Below are 18,235 nucleotides of genomic sequence, written 5' to 3'. Positions count from 1 at the left end.
TCCGCCCAGCAGCTCAAAGACAACATGAGATGCAACATGTAAGGGAGAAAAAATATATGATGATCACACATAGTGCCATCAATCATGAATACACATATGGCAGCTTATTCTGAAATAAAAAGTCTATGCTTTGAAAAAAATAATAATTAGAGTTATCATCTAATTTAGGGGGGGGGGGTGTCTATACGTGGAAGAATATGAGTATTTTCTAAGAAAAATGAATAAAGTGTAGATTCTGTGCATTTAAAGTCCATTTTTATGACTATGAATGCATCCTCTGTGGGGGGGGGGGGGGGGGCTGGTCTTGTGTAGAGACCTAATCAGTGTTTTCCCGATCAAGACTCTTACTGCTTTCGCTAAAGGGCTTCCCAGCTGATGTGTCGCTGTCAGATGATGTTAACTCAATCTGTGATGTAAGTCCCTTCATTCTGGATGTAGTCAGGACTCTAGATGAAGTGTTGATGGAATTTATGTTCTTTATCATTTGTATGTAGACAAGTAGAAAATAAAGATTTTACATCACCATATGTATATACTACTTATTATATTTAATAAGATTATATTTTTAACCTTCCTTTGACGTGCAGTTTAAGTTTCAGTCACTTTAAAGATTATCCGAGCCTGAAGTCTTTCTTTTATCAGAAAAACACAGGTCCTTTTTAAGTCTTATAAATGAGAAGAGGATGAGAAGAGCTTGGAGAGGATTTCTCCTGCACTGTACATAACACAGGGGTCACTGCCCGGAGTGCTACTTTACTGGAGCTCTAAGGTGGAGCCTCACCTGAAGAAACCTCACAATTAGAGTTGAGCGAACCCGAACTGTAAAGTTCGGGTTCGTACCGAACTTTAGGTTTTTCGGGACCCAGACCCGAACATTTACGTAAAAGTTTGGGTTCGGTGTTCAGCGCTTTCTTGGCGCTTCTTGAAAGTCTGCAGAGCAGCCCATCAACAAGCGTCATACTACTTGCCCCAAAAGGCCATCACAGCTATGCCTACTATTGGCATGGCTGTGATTGGTCAACTGAAGCATGTGACCCAGCCTCTATTTAAGCTGGAGTCACGTAGCGCCGCCCGTCACTCTACTCGGATTAGTGTAGGGAGAGGCTGCAGCTGCTGTGAGGGAGAGATCAGGGAGGAATCTTATGAAGAACTGCTTCTTTACTCAGCGATCTACAGCAAAAGTGTTTTGTGGGTGCAGTGCACAATTGTTTTAAGCCTGCCCTGAGCCAACTACTACTGAAAACGAACTTTTTTTCCTTCAGTTAGTCAATATCAATACATAATCGGCAGCCATTTTATGCAACGATAGTGCACCAGCACAGGATATCTGCAAGTCTGCAAGTCCAGAAATACTGCTTTGAGACACTGGGGTTAAAAAAAAAACTTTTTTTCATATAGTGCACATCTGGGATTAGACGTGCATAAGTGACTGTCACATTTAGGCCAGAAATACAGCTTTTTGCTTACTGGGGTGAAAAAAAACCCATCTGTTTCATATAGTGCACATCTAGGATTAGACGTGCATAAGCGAGTGTCACATTTAGGCCAGAAATACGGCTTTGGCATACTGGGGCATACTGGGTGAAACAAACCCCTCTGTTTCATATAGTGCACATCTTGGATTAGAGGTGCATAAGTGACTGTGAAATTTAGGCCACAAATACAGCTTTTTGGTTACTGGAGTTAAAAAAAACCTCTGATATACTGCACATCTGGGATTAGAGAGGCATAAGTTACTGTTACATTTAGGCCATAAATACGGCTTTGGCATACTGGGGTGAAAAAAGCCTCTAATATACTGCACATCTGGGATTAGATGTGCATAAGTCACTGTCACATTTAGGACAGAAATACAGCTTTTTGGTTACTGGGGTGAAAAAACCCTCTGATATATTGCACATCTGGGATTAGACGTGCATAAGTTACTGTGAAATTTAGGCTACAAATACCGCTGTCATATAGAGTTTAAAAAAATATATATTTGAGTGCAATATCCTACATCAGGGTTTTTATTGGCGGTTAATTATTTTTAACAGACTCAACCACTTTTTACTTTGCTCGGTGAACGCTAACTATGAGGCAAACATCTAATAAGGGACGCGGTCGTGGTGGTGGTGTTGGTGGAGCCTCTGGTGCAGGGAGAGGACGTGGCCGTTCTGCCACAGCTACACGTCCTACTGAACCTACTACCTCAGGTCCCAGTAGCCGCCAGAATCTACAGCGATATTTGGTCGGGCCTAATGCCGTTCTAAGGATGGTAAGGCCTAAGCAAGTACAGGCGCTAGTCAATTTGGTGGCCGACAGTGGATCCAGCACGTTCACATTATCTCCCACCCAGTCTTCTGCAGAAAGCGCACAGGTGGCGCCTGAAACCCATGCCCATCAGTCTGTCACATCACCCCCGTGCATATCGGGGAACCTGTCTGAGCCTCAAGTCATGCAGCAGTCTCTTATGCTGTTTGAAGACTCTGCTGGCAGGGTTTCCCAAGGGCATCCACCTAGCCCTTCCCCAGGGGTGGAAGACATAGAATGCACTGACGCACAACCACTTATGTTTCCTGATGAGGACATGGGAATACCACCTCAGCACGTCTCTGATGATGACGAAACACAGGTGCCAACTGCTGCGTCTTTCTGCAGTGTGCAGACCGAAAAGGAGGTCAGGGAGGAAGACTGGGTGGAAGACGATGAAGTCCTAGACCCCACATGGAATGAAAATCGTGCCACTGACTTTCAGAGTTCGGAGGAAGAGGCAGTGGTGAGACCAAGCCAACAGCGTAGCAAAAGAGGGAGCAGGGTGCAAAAGCAGAGCAGCCGTCGCCAAAACAGTTCGCCTGCTACTGGCCACCGCCACCAGGGACCGAGCACACCAAAGGCAGCTTCAAGGAGTTACCTGGTATGGCACTTCTTCACAGAATGTGCTGACGACAAGACCCGAGTGGTTTGCACGCTGTGCCATCAGAGCCTGAAGCGAGGCATTAACGTTCTGAACCTTAGCACAACCTGCATGACCAGGCATCTACATGCGAGACACGGGCTGCAGTGGAGTAAGCACCTTCAAAACCAAGAAAGGGCTCAGGCCCCTCCTGCTCCCTCTTCTGCTGCTGCCTCGGCCTCTTCTGCTGCTGCCGCCTCGGCCTCTTCCTCCGCCTCTGGAGGAACGTTGGCACCTGCCACCCAGCAAACAGAGGATGTGCCACAAACAACACCACCTCCGTCACCAAGCATCTCCACCATGTCACACGGAAGCGTTCAGCTCTCCATCTCACAAACCTTTGAGAGAAAGCGTAAATTTCCACCTAGCCACCCTCGATCCCTGGCCCTAAATGCCAGCATTTCTAAACTACTCGCCGTTGAAATGCTGTCATTTAGGCTGGTGGACACAGACAGCTTTAAACATCTCATGTCGCTTGCTGTCCCACAGTATGTCGTTCCCAGCCGCCACTACTTCTCCAGGAGAGCCGTGCCTTCCCTGCACAACCAAGTATCGGATAAAATCAAGTGTGCACTGCGCAACGCCATCTGTGGCAAGGTCCACATAACCACAGATACGTGAACCAGTAAGCACGGCCAGGGACGCTATATCTCCCTAACTGCACACTGGGTAAATGTAGTGGCGGCTGGGCCCCAGGCGGAGAGCAGTTTGGCGCACGTCCTTCCGCCGCCAAGGATCGCAGGGCATCATTCTTTGCCTCTTGTTGCCTCCTCTTCCTACTCGGCTTCCTCCTCCTCTTCTACCACCCCCTCATGCGGTCAGCGACAGACCATCACCACCAACTTCAGCACAGCCAGGGGTAAATGTCAGCAGGCCGTTCTGAAACTGATGTGTTTGGGGGACAGGCCCCACACCGCGCATGAGTTGTGGCGGGGTATAGAACAACAGACCGACGAGTGGTTGCTGCCAGTGAGCCTCAAGCCCGGCCTGGTGGTGTGCGATAATGGGTCGAAATCTCGTCGCTGCTCTGGGACTAGCCGGTTTGACGCACATCCCTTGCCTGGCGCATGTGCTGAATTTGGTGGTGCAGAGATTCATTCACAACTACCCCAACATGTCAGAGCTGCTGCATAAAGTGCGGGCCGTCTGTTCGCGCTTCCGGCGTTCACACCCTGCCGCTGCTCGTCTGTCTGCGCTACAGCGTAACTTCGGCCTTCCCGCTCACCGCCTCATATGCGACGTGCCCACCAGGTGGAACTCCACCTTGCACATGCTGGACAGACTGTGCGAGCAGCAGCAGGCCATAGTGGAGTTTCAGCTGCAGCACGCACAGGTCAGTCGCACTGCGGATCAGACACACTTCACCACCAATGACTGGGCCTCCATGCGAGACCTGTGTGCCCTGTTGCGCTGTTTCGAGTACTCCACCAACATGGCCAGTGGCGATGACGCCGTTATCAGCGTTACAATACCACTTCTATGTTTCCTTGAGAAAACACTTAGGGCGATGATGGAAGAGGATGTGGCCCAGGACGAGGAGGAGGAAGAGAGGTCATCTCTAACACTTTCAGGCAAGTCTTTTAGAAGTGGCTCAGAAAGAGGATTTTTGCAACAGCAGAGGCCAGGTACAAATGTGGCCAGACAGGGCCCACTACTGGAGGACGAGGAGGAGGATGAGGAGGAGGAGGATGGGGATGGGGATGAAGCATGTTCACAGCGGGGTGGCACCCAACGCAGCTCGGGCCCATCACTGGTGCGTGGCTGGGGGGATACGGAGGACGCAGACGATACGCCTCCCACAGAGGACAGCTTGTCCTTACCTCTGGGCATCCTGGCACACATGAGCGACTACATGCTGCAGTGCCTGCGCAACGACTGCAGAGTTGCCCACATTTTAACGTGTGCTGACTACTGGGTGGCCACCCTGCTGGATCCCCGTTACAAAGACAATGTGCCATCCTTCATTCCCTCACTGGAGCGTGATCGGAAGATGCGCGACTACAGGCGCATGCTGGTAGACGCGCTCCTGAGAGCATTCCCGACTGACGCCGGGGGACAAGTGGAAGCACAAGGCGAATGCAGGGGAGGAGGAAGAGGTCGCCATTGCAGCTGTGTCAGCGCCAGCACCTCAGAAGGCAGGGTTAGCATGGCCGACATGTGGAAAAGCTTTGTCACCTCGCCGCAACAATCGGCCCCAACTGCTGATATGGAGCATGTTAGCAGGAGGCAGCATTTGAACAACATAATGGAACAGTACCTGTGCACACCCCTCCACGTACTGACTGATGGTTCTGCCCCATTCAACTTCTGGGTCTCCAAATTGTCCACATGGCCAGAGCATGCCCTGTATGCCTTGGAGGTGCTGGCCTGCCCTGCAGCCAGTGTACTCTCTGAACGTGTATTCAGCACGGCAGGAGGCGTCATTACAGACAGACGCAGCCGCCTGTCCACAGCCAACGTGGACAAGCTCACGGTCATCAAAATGAACCAGGCATGGATCCCACAGGACTTGTCTGTACCTTGTGCAGAATAGACAGTTCTAACAGCCTAAACCATCCATCCTTGTACTCTAGGGCACTTATTCCTTTTTTTTTTTTTTTTATATGTCACAATATTTTGGGGGGATACCCCTATGTAAAAATGCAAAATAACACACATCTGTGTTGGCTACCTATTCCTCCTTCGCCGCCGCTTCCACCTAGACCGCCACGTGAGCCTACACGGCCACTTCCACCCATTCACCGCCTCCTCAACCTCCTACATCTTCCTAATTTTAATTTTTTAAGGTCATTTATGTTTTTTTAATTCATTTCCCCATCCACGTTTGTTTGCAGAGCATTTGCCATCCTCTAAAGCACATTTTGATGCCTTTTGCAGCCCTCTAGCTCTTTCCAGGGCTATTTTAGAGCCATTTTAGTGGGCAAAAGTTCGGGTCCCGATTGACTTCAATGGGGTTCAGGATCAAGTTCGGGACCCGAACCCGAACTTTTTTTTTCAAGTTCGGCCGAACCCGAACATCCAGGTGTCCGCTCAACTCTACTCACAATTCCCTTCCTCCATTCATGAGTCCATACCTGTGGTCACATGGACTGGAATGTCCCCCTCCACCTCACTCTTACACGGGGGATCGCCCATCATCCGCTCTTCTTCATCCTCCACTTTAATATCAGTCAGATCTTCTCCCTGATTTGTCATCTGTAACAATTCAGGACAATACAGCAGACAGGTGGGAAATCTAACAGATCCACATAAGAGACCCCCACAATCTATGACCCCTCTATGACTGCAGGACCCCCCTATATAGATGTGTATAGGGCTCAGCTCCATCTACCTGATGGTTCTCTGGGAGCTTCTCCTCTGGACAGTCCTGGGAATACAGAGGACGGGGACATCTCTCGGAGGGATTTCTTTCTCTGAGTGCATCTATAGAAAACACACAGGGACAGGAGAGATTATTACATGTGATGATGAGATGATGGGAGTTGTATGTATGTGAACGTCAAAATAGACATGATGTCTCCTCTCCTTACACTGATGATCGCCCCATAAATCCGTCTTCACTTCTGCTTCTTCCATAACCTCAACCTTAATAACAATCAGATTTTCATCGTAAACAAGAAGAAAATGTAAAGTGATCTTTGGTTCAATCCCTTTCTGGTCAGATTGTGGTGAGACTTCAGCTCCATCTACCTGATGGTTCTCTGGGATCTTCTCCTCTCGACAGTCCTGGGAATACAGAGGACGGGGACATCTCTCGGGGGGATTTCCTTCTATGAGTCCAACTGTAGGAAACACACAGGGACAGGAGAGATTATTACATGTGATGATAAGATGATGGGAGTAGTATCCAGGTGACCCATGACAGCCCTCCCTCCTTACACTGCTGATCGCCCCATAAATCCGTCTCCTCTTCTTCCTCATCTTTAACGTCAACCTTAATATTCATCGGATTTTCATCCTAAATAAGAAAAATGTAAAATGATCTTTGGTTCCATCACTTTCTGGTCAGATTCTGGGGAGACTTCAGCTCCATCTACCTGATGGTTCTCTGGGAGCTTCTCCCCTGGACAGTCCTGGGAATACAGAGGACAGGGACATCTCTCGGGGGGATTTCTGTCTATGATTCCATCTGTAAGAAACACATAGTGAAAGGATAGATTGATTACATGGGATGATGGGAGTAACATCCAGGTGACCCTCAAATCAGACATTTCTTACCCTGCTGATCGCCCCATAAATCCGTCTCCTCTTCTTCTTCATCTTTAACGTCAACCTTAATATCCATCGGATTTTCATCCTAAACAAGAAAAATGTAAATTGATCTTTGGTCCAATCACTTTCTGGTCAGATTCTGGTGAGACATCAGCTCCATCTACCTGATGGTTCTCTGGGAGCTTCTCCTCTGGACAGTCCTGGGAATACAGAGGACGGGGACATCTCTCGGGGGGATTTCTCCTCTTGGATACATCTGTGGAGACACAAGCACACAGTGACTGAATACAGCCTCAATACCCTTCACTGTTACTGCATTATCTCCACAGCAATACATTTTTGATAAAGGTCTCCAGATTTGACCAAAACGTCAGTAGTATTATATTTGATTTCCTAACAAAAAAAATTGAAACAGAGCAAATATATCAACCAGTGATTGCTGGATCTTCTTATTTGATGTAATATGGAGTAGGATCCTATAAGTGCCCCACCAGCTACTGGAGTGTCATTTAATGATGTAATACAATATACACAGGGGCAGACGTCACCCATAAGCCCCATGTATACGGCACGGCGCAGGTTTTCCTGCAGGATCCTCTGTATAGAATAGTGTCATCTACTGTACCGGCCGATGGAGGCCAAGAGGACACTATATCTGTCAGGAGGATGGAGCCTATGGAGAAGTGTGATGTATATGGGAAATGTAGGCTCTAACGTGATGTGACCGGAGAATAACATGTGGAGCTCCTACATTACATGTCATTACACACGTGTACACACTGCACATGACCGGACTGAGGCTCTAACACGGCCTCTTCTCACCTCGTCTCTTCTTACCTGGTGATGTCAGAGGCCGGGGAGCCTCCATCATGGCCTCCTTGTACAGATCCTTCTGTCCTTCTATATACTCCCACTCCTCCATGGAGAAATAGACCGCCACATCCTGACACCTTACAGGAACCTGACAACACAATGACACCGTCATCACCCAGACCCCTCCAGTGCTGTTACTGGAGAATTTCCCAGCATTTCCAGCAGTGTCACCTCTCCAGTCAGCAGCTCAATCATCTTGTGGGTGAGCTCTAGGATCTTCTGCTCATGTATCAAGGGCGGAGGCTCTGTGAAGAGGGTCTTACTCCTCCCTCCTGACTCATGGAGGATGGGAGTCCCTCCCGATGTCCTCTTCACTATGGTGTAATCCTGTGGATGGAGAGAGACACTTAGAGAAAGAAATTCCTTCCCGACTATTTGTCACTGGTCAGCTGATACTTCACTGACCATACTGGTGGCTGATCTTCAGGTTCTCCATCACTTGGAAGATCTGGAAGCAGTAATGCAGGACCCTGAACTCTTCCTTTCACTTATTATGATGGATTCTCCTTCTCAATGTCTGACTTGTTTCACAATTTTACAGATCAGCAAGTGTGGATCCACTGTGCCAACTCACTGGTTGGCTTTGGGCTAACCCTGAGGGCGTTATTCAGAATTTCCACTGGTATTCACCCTTAAACCTCTCTACAAAGATCAGAACTTTGCTGCAGGGAAGCAACCAGAAAGCTACCTCCTGGGATAGTCCGGGTCTAGTTAGCAGCTGACCCACTGGTGTCAGGGACTCTGGTACAAACACCAGAGGCTCAGGATACATAAAACACACCAAAACTGCAGGAGTAGCCTGAACAGTCACTAAGGCCTAAATGCAGTTCCCTAGATCCGGACTGCACACTGATAATGTAGATGAATGAAGACACAGGACAAATCAGCAGGCTGGGTGATAGTGAAGATAAAAGAAGGGCAGGAAACACGAAAAAGGCATGTTCATGTTTAACTTAAACATGAACAGAACTGAAACTGGAACTATAAGAAAACACAGGCAGCGAGAGTACAGGGCTGAAACGCAAGCAAAACGCAGGAGAATCACAGAAGCAAAATGCTTCAACACCTTTGTAGGTCACCAGAAACCTTAAAGCTCAGGCACCCACTACGCTAAATAACCAGGGCCCCCTAGCCACTGGTCCTGGGGACATAGGCTGAAGTACTAGACAGAAGCTTGGAGGTAGCAGCATGGTGAGGAACATGATGTCCATGCCCACAGAGGAGGGCAGGGCAGTAGCTGCTACAGGCATGTGTCCTAAAAATAATACAATACAGAGGAGAGAAATCTAGAAAAGTTTACCTCTCCGCTCAGCAGGGAGATGATCTCCAAGGTGAGGTCTAATAATCTTCTGGTGATCTCCTTCCTGTCCATCCTTGGTGGTCATTCAGGAGAAGAGGAGAGACCTGGAGGAGCTGGAGGCTTCTAGTACTGCAGGCGCCTTTATGAGGAGAGGAGATGCTGGAAATCCTCCAGGGACAAGAGCATTAGTGAGATCCAGAACCGCACTTACTGCTCCTGGAGAGACCCCACTTCTCAGAGCCCCCAGCACCGGGGATAAAGGGGGATTCTGGAGAAATGGCTGATACCAGAGAGAAGAAGAGGCTCCAGACACCACAGCAGTGACTACCGACCAGGACCTGCTCTGTATCTGCTGCACTGCAAGAGCTGAAGGACCTGGGATGATATCACCGTCATGTGATCAGTGCAGGGGCGGAGCTCAGCAGTGGAGAGAAGTGGTAGAGAAGGACCTGTGATGATGTCACTGTCATGTGATCAGTGCAGGGGCGGAGCTCAGCAGTGGAGAGAAGTGGTAGAGAAGGACCTGTGATGATGTCACTGTCATGTGATCAGTGCAGGGGCGGAGCTGATCAGTGGAGAGAAGTGGTGATAAAAGACCTGTGATGATGTCACCATCATGTGAACAGTGGATGAGGGGGTGGAGCTCAGCAATGGAGAGAAGTAGTGGCGGTGAGGCGCCTATGATGATGTCACTGTCATGTGACCAGACTCCTGTGAGGGAGGAGATATTCTGCATTTCCCATACGTCTCAGTTTAGTGCTCTCATTAAAAGAAACAATCAGAGTTCTGCAGGTTTGCTACCTTTTAATGGCTAACAATAATGGTAGTAACGATGTTACATAGCGAGCTCTCGGGACATCATTACTTCTATTCTTGTTGGCCATTAAAAGGTATAAAACCTGCAGGGCTCTGTGTTTCTCTTAACCACCTCAGCCCCCAGTGCTTAAACACCCTGAAAGACCAGGCCACTTTTTACACTTCTGACCTACACTACTTTCACCGTTTATTGCTCGGTCATGCAACTTACCACCCAAATGAATTTTACCTCCTTTTCTTCTCACTAATAGAGCTTTCATTTGGTCGTATTTCATTGCTGCTGACATTTTTACTTTTTTTGTTATTAATCGAAATTTAACGATTTTTTTGCAAAAAAATGACATTTTTCACTTTCAGTTGTAAAATTTTGCAAAAAAAACGACATCCATATATAAATTTTGCTCTAAATTTATTGTTCTACATGTCTTTGATAAAAAAAAAATGTTTGGGTAAAAAAAAAATGGTTTGGGTAAAAGTTATAGCGTTTACAAACTATGGTACAAAAATGTGAATTTCCGCTTTTTGAAGCAGCTCTGACTTTCTGAGCACCTGTCATGTTTCCTGAGGTTCTACAATGGCCAGACAGTACAAACACCCCACAAATGACCTCATTTCGGAAAGTACACACCCTAAGGTATTCGCTGATGGGCATAGTGAGTTCATAGAACTTTTTATTTTTTGTCACAAGTTAGCGGAAAATGATGATTTTTTATTTTTTATTTTTTTTTCTTACAAAGTCTCATATTCCACTAACTTGTGACAAAAAATAAAAAGTTCTATGAACTCACTATGCCCATCAGCGAATACCTTGGGGTCTCTTCTTTCCAAAATGGGGTCACTTGTGGGGTGGTTATACTGCCCTGGCATTCTAGGGGCCCAAATGTGTGGTAAGGAGTTTGAAATCAAATTCTGTAAAAAATGACCTGTGAAATCCGAAAGGTGCTCTTTGGAATATGGGCCCCTTTGCCCACCTAGGCTGCAAAAAAGTGTCACACATCTGGTATCTCCGTACTCAGGAGAAGGTGGGGAATGTGTTTTGGGGTGTCATTTTATATATACCCATGCTGGGTGAGAGAAATATCTTGGTCAAATGCCAACTTTGTATAAAAAAATGGGAAAAGTTGTCTTTTGCCAAGATATTTCTCTCACCCAGCATGGGTATATGTAAAATGACACCCCAAAACACATTCCCCAACTTCTCCTGAGTACGGAGATACCAGATGTGTGACACTTTTTTGCAGCCTAGGTGGGCAAAGGGGCCCATATTCCAAAGAGCACCTTTCGGATTTCACCAGCCATTTTTTACAGAATTTGATTTCAAACTCCTTACCACACATTTGGGCCCCTAGAATGCCAGGGCAGTATAACTACCCCACAAGTGACCCCATTTTGGAAAGAAGGCACCCCAAGGTATTCCGTGAGGGGCATGGCAAGTTCCTATAATTTTTTATTTTTTGTCACAAGTTAGTGGAAAATGATGATTTTTTTTTTTTTTCATACAAAGTCTCATATTCCACTAACTTGTAACAAAAAATAAAAACTTCCATGAACTCACTATGCCCATCAGCAAATACCTTGGGGTCTCTTCTATCCAAAATGGGGTCACTTGTGGGGTAGTTATACTGCCCTGGCATTCTAGGGGCCCAAATGTGTGGTAAGGAGTTTGAAATCAAATTCTGTAAAAAATGACCTGTGAAATCCGAAAGGTGCTCTTTGGAATATGGGCCCCTTTGCCCACCTAGGCTGCAAAAAAGTGTCACACATCTGGTATCTCCGTACTCAGGAGAAGTTGAGGAATGTGTTTTGGGGTGTCTTTTTACATATACCCATGCTGGGTGAGATAAATATCTTGGTCAAATGCCAACTTTGTATAAAAAAATGGGAAAAGTTGTCTTTTGCCAAGATATTTCTCTCACCCAGCATGGGTATATGTAAAATGACACCCCAAAACACATTCCCCAACTTCTCCTGAGTACGGAGATACCACATGTGTGACACTTTTTTGCAGCCTAGGTGGGCAAAGGGGCCCATATTCCAAAGAGCACCTTTCGGATTTCACAGGTCATTTTTTACAGAATTTGATTTCAAACTCCTTACCACACATTTGGGCCCCTAGAATGCCAGGGCAGTATAACTACCCCACAAGTGACCCCATTTTGGAAATAAGAGACCCCAAGGTATTCGCTGATGGGCATAGTGAGTTTATGGAAGTTTTTATTTTTTGTCACAAGTTAGTGGAATATGAGACTTTGTATGAAAAAAAAAAAAAAAAAGCAGCATTTTCCACTAACTTGTGACAAAAAATAAAAAATTCTAGGAACTCGCCATGCCCCTCACGGAATACCTTGGGGTGTCTTCTTTCAAAAATGGGGTCACTTGTGGGGTAGTTATACTGCCCTGGCATTTTCCAGGGGCCCTAATGTGTGGTAAGTAGGTAAATGACCTGTGAAATCCTAAAGGTGCTCTTTGGAATATGGGCCCCTTTTCCCACCTAGGCTGCAAAAAAGTGTCACACATGTGGTATCGCCGTATTCAGGAGAAGTTGGGGAATGTGTTTTGGGGTGTCATTTTACATATACCCATGCTGGGTGAGAGAAATATCTTGGCAAAAGACAACTTTTTCCATTTTTTTATACAAAGTTGGCATTTGACCAAGATATTTCTCTCACCCAGCATGGGTATATGTAAAATGACACCCCAAAACACATTCCCCAACTTCTCCTGAGTACGGCGATACCAGATGTGTGACACTTTTTTGCAGCCTAGATGCGCAAAGGTGCCCAAATTCCTTTTAGGAGGGCATTTTTAGACATTTGGATACCAGACTTCTTCTCACGCTTTGGGGCCCCTAGAATGCCAGGGCAGTATAAATACCCCACATGAGACCCCATTTTGGAAAGAAGACACCCCAAGGTATTCAATGAGGGGCATGGCGAGTTCATAGAAATTTTTTTTTTTTGGCACAAGTTAGCGGAAATTGATATTTTTTATTTTTTTCTCACAAAGTCTCCCGTTCCGCTAACTTGGGACAAAAATTTCAATCTTTCATGGACTCAATATGCCCCTGACGGAATACCTGGGGGTGTCTTCTTTCCGAAATGGGGTCACATGTGGGGTATTTATACTGCCCTGGCATTCTAGGGGCCCTAAAGCGTGAGAAGAAGTCTGGAATATAAATGTCTAAAAAATTTTACGCATTTGGATTCCGTGAGGGGTATGGTGAGTTCATGTGAGATTTTATTTTTTGACACAAGTTAGTGGAATATGAGACTTTGTAAGAAAAAAAAATAATAATTCCGCTAACTTGGGCCAAAAAAAGTCTGAATGGAGCCTTACAGAGGGGTGATCAATGACAGGGGGGTGATCAATGACAGGGGGGTGATCAATGACAGGGGGGGTGATCAATGACAGGGGGGGTGATCAATGACAGGGGGGTGATCAGGGAGTCTATATGGGGTGATCACCACAGTCATTGATCACGCCCCTGTAAGGCTTCATTCAGACGTCCGGATGCGTTTTGCGGATCCGATCCATGTATCAGTGGATCCGTAAAAATCATGCGGACGTCTGAATGGAGCTTTACAGGGGGGTGATCAATGACAGGGGGGTGATCAATGACAGGGGGGTAATCAATGACAGGGGTGTAATCAATGACAGGGGGGTGATCAGGGAGTCTATATGGGGTGATCACCACAGTCATTGATCACCCCCCTGTAAGGCTTCATTCAGATGTCCGGATGCGTTTTGCGGATCCGATCCATCTATCAGTGCATCCGTAAAAATCATGCGGACATCTGAATGGAGCTTTACAGGGGGGTAATCAATGACAGGGGGGTAATCAATGACAGGGGGGTGATCAGGGAGTCTATATGGGGTGATCACCACAGTCATTGATCACGCCCCTGTAAGGCTTCATTCAGACGTCCGGATGCGTTTTGCGGATCCGATCCATCTATCAGTGCATCCGTAAAAATCATGCGGACATCTGAATGGAGCTTTACAGGGGGGTAATCAATGACAGGGGGGTGATCAATGACAGGGGGGTGATCAATGACAGGGGGGTGATCAATGACAGGGGTGTAATCAATGACAGGGGGGTGATCAGGGAGTCTATATGGGGTGATCCCCACAGTCATTGATCACGCCCCTGTAAGGCTTCATTCAGACGTCCGGATGCGTTTTGCGGATCCGATCCATCTATCAGTGCATCCGTAAAAATCATGCGGACGTCTGAATGGAGCTTTACAGGGGGGTGATCAATGACAGGGGGGTGATCAATGACAGGGGGGTGATCAGGGAGTCTATATGGGGTGATCAGGGGCTAATAAGGGGTTAATAAGTGACGGGGGGGGGGTGTAGTGTAGTGGTGCTTGGTGCTACTTTACTGAGCTGTCTGTGTCCTCTGGTGGTCGATCCAAACAAAAGGGACCACCAGAGGACCAGGTAGCAGGTATATTAGACGCTGTTATCAAAACAGTGTCTAATATACCTGTTAGGGGTTAAAAAAAAACACATCTCCAGCCTGCCAGCGAACGATCGCCGCTGGCAGGCTGGAGATCAACTCTCTTACCTTCCGTTCCTGTGAGCGCGCGCGCCTGTGTGCGCGCGTTCACAGGAAATCTCGCGTCTCGCGAGAGGAAGCGCCGGCGCGTCCAGGAGGAATGAATCAACCACCTCCAGGACGCGTCTGTGCGTACAGCGGTCCGGAGGTGGTTAATGAGAGCACTAAGGCTACTTTCACACTAGCGTTGTTTAACACCGGAACTGCCCGCCGGATCCGGAAAAACGTGTGAAAACGGATTACATTTGAATCATGATCAGGATTTTGATCACAATGAAAAAATGCATTGGAAAAAACGGATCCGCCATTTATGGACCTTTTTTTCACATTTTTCGGGTTTAACATGCAAAAGCCGGATCCGGTTTGACTGAACACACGGCGCCGGATCCGGCGTTAATGTAAGTCAATGGGAAAAAGACCGGATCCGGCGTTCAGTCAAAGTGTTCAGGATTTTTGGCCGGAGGTAAAAATACAACATGCTACGGTTTTCTGAAAAGCCTGATCAGTCAAAAAGACTGAACTGAAGACATCCTGATGCATCCTGAACGGACTCTCCATTCAGAACGCATTAGGATAAAACTGATCAGTTCTTTTCCGGAATTGAGCCCCAAGGACGGAACTCAGCGCCGGAAAAGAAAAACGCTAGTGTGAAAGTACCCTAAACTAGTTTTCTATTGGCCAACACCGTACCCGACTTTTTTCCATTTTCTTCTGACAATACGTCTCACACGTCCTTCTTCCTCTCTTATTTTAGGGTCATTTAGAATTCAAAATACAAACTACAGATTGGCGTGGTATTAAAAAGCAAGAAGTGCTCAACCCCTAATGCAGTGGCGCATCTATACCGGGAAGGCAGATCCTGCACTTGTTGCCCATTGCTAATGGCAATCCCCAGCAAAAATGCATACAGTGGAGGATGCCTCCAGCGGACCACAAGTACCACAATGGACATCCTACACAGGATAGCAATTGTGTGGATGTGACAAGCAGTCAAAATAACATAACAAAAACAAAGACAGGCGCACTCTTAGGTCTTACTAACCCTCGTACTGGTTTAAAATTGAGAATTAGCCAACATATCCTGCTTGGAGGACATGTTTGAGCCCGAGCACCGCGCCAAGGTTTCTCAAGTAGCTCGGGACCTAACGCTAAACCTACCTGGGCCGTATGGGCAATACCAGGGGCCAGTGGGCGAATTACAGGCGTTTAGCGTTAGGTCCCGAGCTACTTGAGAAACCTTGGCGCTCAGACATGTCCTCCAAGCAGGATATGTTGGCTAATTCTCAATTTTACACCAGTACGAGGGTTAGTAAGACAGCAGAGTGCACCTGTCTTTGTTTTTGTTATGTCATTTAGAATTCATAAGCCGTGTCCATAGGATGGTGCAAACTGGACAAGATCAGATCATACTGGTACAGTACTGGGGCCAGGAGAATCTCCGTATGGACATATATGTCCCCTGTGTAATCTCTGTCATGTCCAGTCTTCACAGTAATAGGTAAATGTGCGGTTCTGCTTTACACTGATGAGATGAATGTAATCCGCCTGATTATGTCTGCTGATAATAAATTACTCTGAAGGACATTGTTCCCCAGAGAAAGACACCTGGAGACATTGGGTGTCATTTACTAAGTTGAAATATGCCTAATTTAGGCGTATTTCAGGCGCAGATGGTAACTACGCCGCACTCACGCCAGGCCTAAAATTGTGGATGAGGACGGGCAGGCTTATCTCATTCGCCATTTTCTACGCTTGTTTAAGGTGTAGAAAATGGTCTAAATGTACGACAGCTCAGAAGTTGTCTTACATTTAGAAGCGACAGTGGATCCGCCCAACTTATGAAGAGACGGCCTTAATAAATGTCCCTCATTGTATCTATGTCTTTCTTTCTCTCTGATGCATCATAAAGGGCTCAAGCTAAACCTGAGACATGGAGGCCCCAAAGTGTGAACATGGAGTCTCTGATCACTTGGAATTCATTCTGTCTGATTAAACTATCCTCACCTATGAATGGACGGTAACATTCTCATTCCTTTCTCCGCTCCACAGCCCCTACGCCTCCTGCAGACACCATGCTGTACTGTGCTGCTGGTTCTAAGAGCCACGATGATTTTGGTGTGCACCCACAACTGCCACCCCCCCCAGCACTGTCATTCACAGACAATGGTCACTGACCAGGCGATCATCACACACGGCCTCAACACTTCTTCCCCACCAGGAGATGTTTATACATGACCTCAATACATCTCCCTGACCAGCCGATCATCACACATGGCCTCAACATATCTACCTGACCAGGTGATCTTCACAAATGACATTGACACTTCCCTCTTACCAGGCAATCATCACACATGGGCTCAAGATCAGTTCCTGATTCTTCCAAGAACTGATCCTCTGCTTTTCGTTTTCAAAATTCTCCCTGGCTGATCAGCATATAGGCGGATAGGGATGTGTATAACTACCAGGCCAGCACTGACTGACAGATGGGTCCTGCTGTAACGGCAGGGATCAGAGATAACTTGTCAGGAGTTTCCTCAGCCAAATTACCGTGCAGAGCTATGCTGGGAAGGTTGCCATGCTGACCTGTTAAATCCTGGCAGGTCGGCCTGTCTGTGTGACTGGTCAATGAACAAATCAGATTTCTGATTCTGTGTCCAATCCCAGACCCAGGCAGGAGGTTTAAGACTGCAGATGTCGGTGTAACCTGTGATTGCTTTGTATTCAGGGCTCTACACTGCGCCATATTCTATGGATTTTTCTGGTGTTCTGACTTCTGGCTTGTTTCTGGATTTATCCTGTGGCTGTTGTTTCTGTTTATATCTGCTGTTCAGGTAAATGGACTCTGGCTTGTTTCTGGAATAACCTCTCGTGTACTGAATTCATTGTGTCTTTCTCCTGTTTTTTGACCCTGCTTGTTTACTCCTCTTTGTACCTCCCTGGTCATTATGGAAGGTCTACTACTAGTGTGCCTGCACCAGTATTCTGTTATCAGCACCACAGACGTATCCAAGGTCCCTAGCAGAAAAGTCCATCCTACCTTGCAGTAGACTCTGGTGAATACCTAGAGGTTGTCACAATTTTATACTACCCGGAGTGGTTTCAGATGGCTGGTAGCAGGTTGGGGTTCACTAGCTGTGGTCCAGATGATCACTAGTAGTCCCTAAGATAAGATAACTCGAATCTTGGATGGTTAATCTTCTAGATGCCACAGTCAATAGCACTCGTGGCATCTAAGCAGTTAGAGGTAGAGGGCTATCTCGGTCCCCATGACTGCAATCACAGGCTGTCGATGTGTTGCTTTGAGGTGTTATTTTTTTTTTCACATCAGTGAAGGTTATATCATTTCAAAAGCTCAATCTTTTCAATAGTTTGTAAACAAATTTTGGCATGATCTCATATTCAATTCTTATGTTATGCAGGTTTGAAGACAACATGGCATAGTCTTCAGCAGATTTCAGAGCAATGGAGAGGAGGGCAGTGATGTATTTCCTGTTTCTGATGTCGGCCAAAGACATTCATGGTGACATGGTGCAAACAA

The 18,235-nt window shown here is 46.8% G+C and overlaps 2 protein-coding genes and 1 long non-coding RNA gene across 3 annotated transcripts in view; 1 reads left to right on the top strand and 2 right to left on the bottom strand.

The window, feature by feature from the left end:
• LOC120998306 (oocyte zinc finger protein XlCOF7.1-like) overlaps positions 1 to 18,235 on the bottom strand; it is a 1,981,422-nt gene that overhangs the window by 1,053,954 nt on the left and 909,233 nt on the right. The window contains exon 6 of the mRNA XM_040428964.1: positions 7,154 to 7,195. Within this exon, the coding sequence (XP_040284898.1) occupies positions 7,154 to 7,195 (42 nt within the window). The remainder of the gene's footprint in view (positions 1 to 7,153; positions 7,196 to 18,235) is intronic.
• Positions 1 to 18,235, top strand: part of LOC120998388 (zinc finger protein 316-like) — a 224,581-nt gene that overhangs the window by 161,687 nt on the left and 44,659 nt on the right. The window lies entirely within an intron of this gene.
• LOC120998449 lies at positions 6,120 to 6,851 on the bottom strand. Its single transcript, XR_005778394.1, has 3 exons — positions 6,815 to 6,851; positions 6,267 to 6,358; positions 6,120 to 6,130 (listed from the first exon to the last, which is right to left on the bottom strand). It is a non-coding gene; the product is annotated as an uncharacterized LOC120998449 (long non-coding RNA).

This window comes from Bufo bufo, chromosome 4, assembly GCF_905171765.1.
Source record: "Bufo bufo chromosome 4, aBufBuf1.1, whole genome shotgun sequence".
NCBI lineage: Eukaryota > Metazoa > Chordata > Amphibia > Anura > Bufonidae > Bufo > Bufo bufo.
The sequence above is the reverse complement of the archived record's forward strand: the minus strand, read 5'-3'. Positions and strand labels throughout refer to the sequence as shown.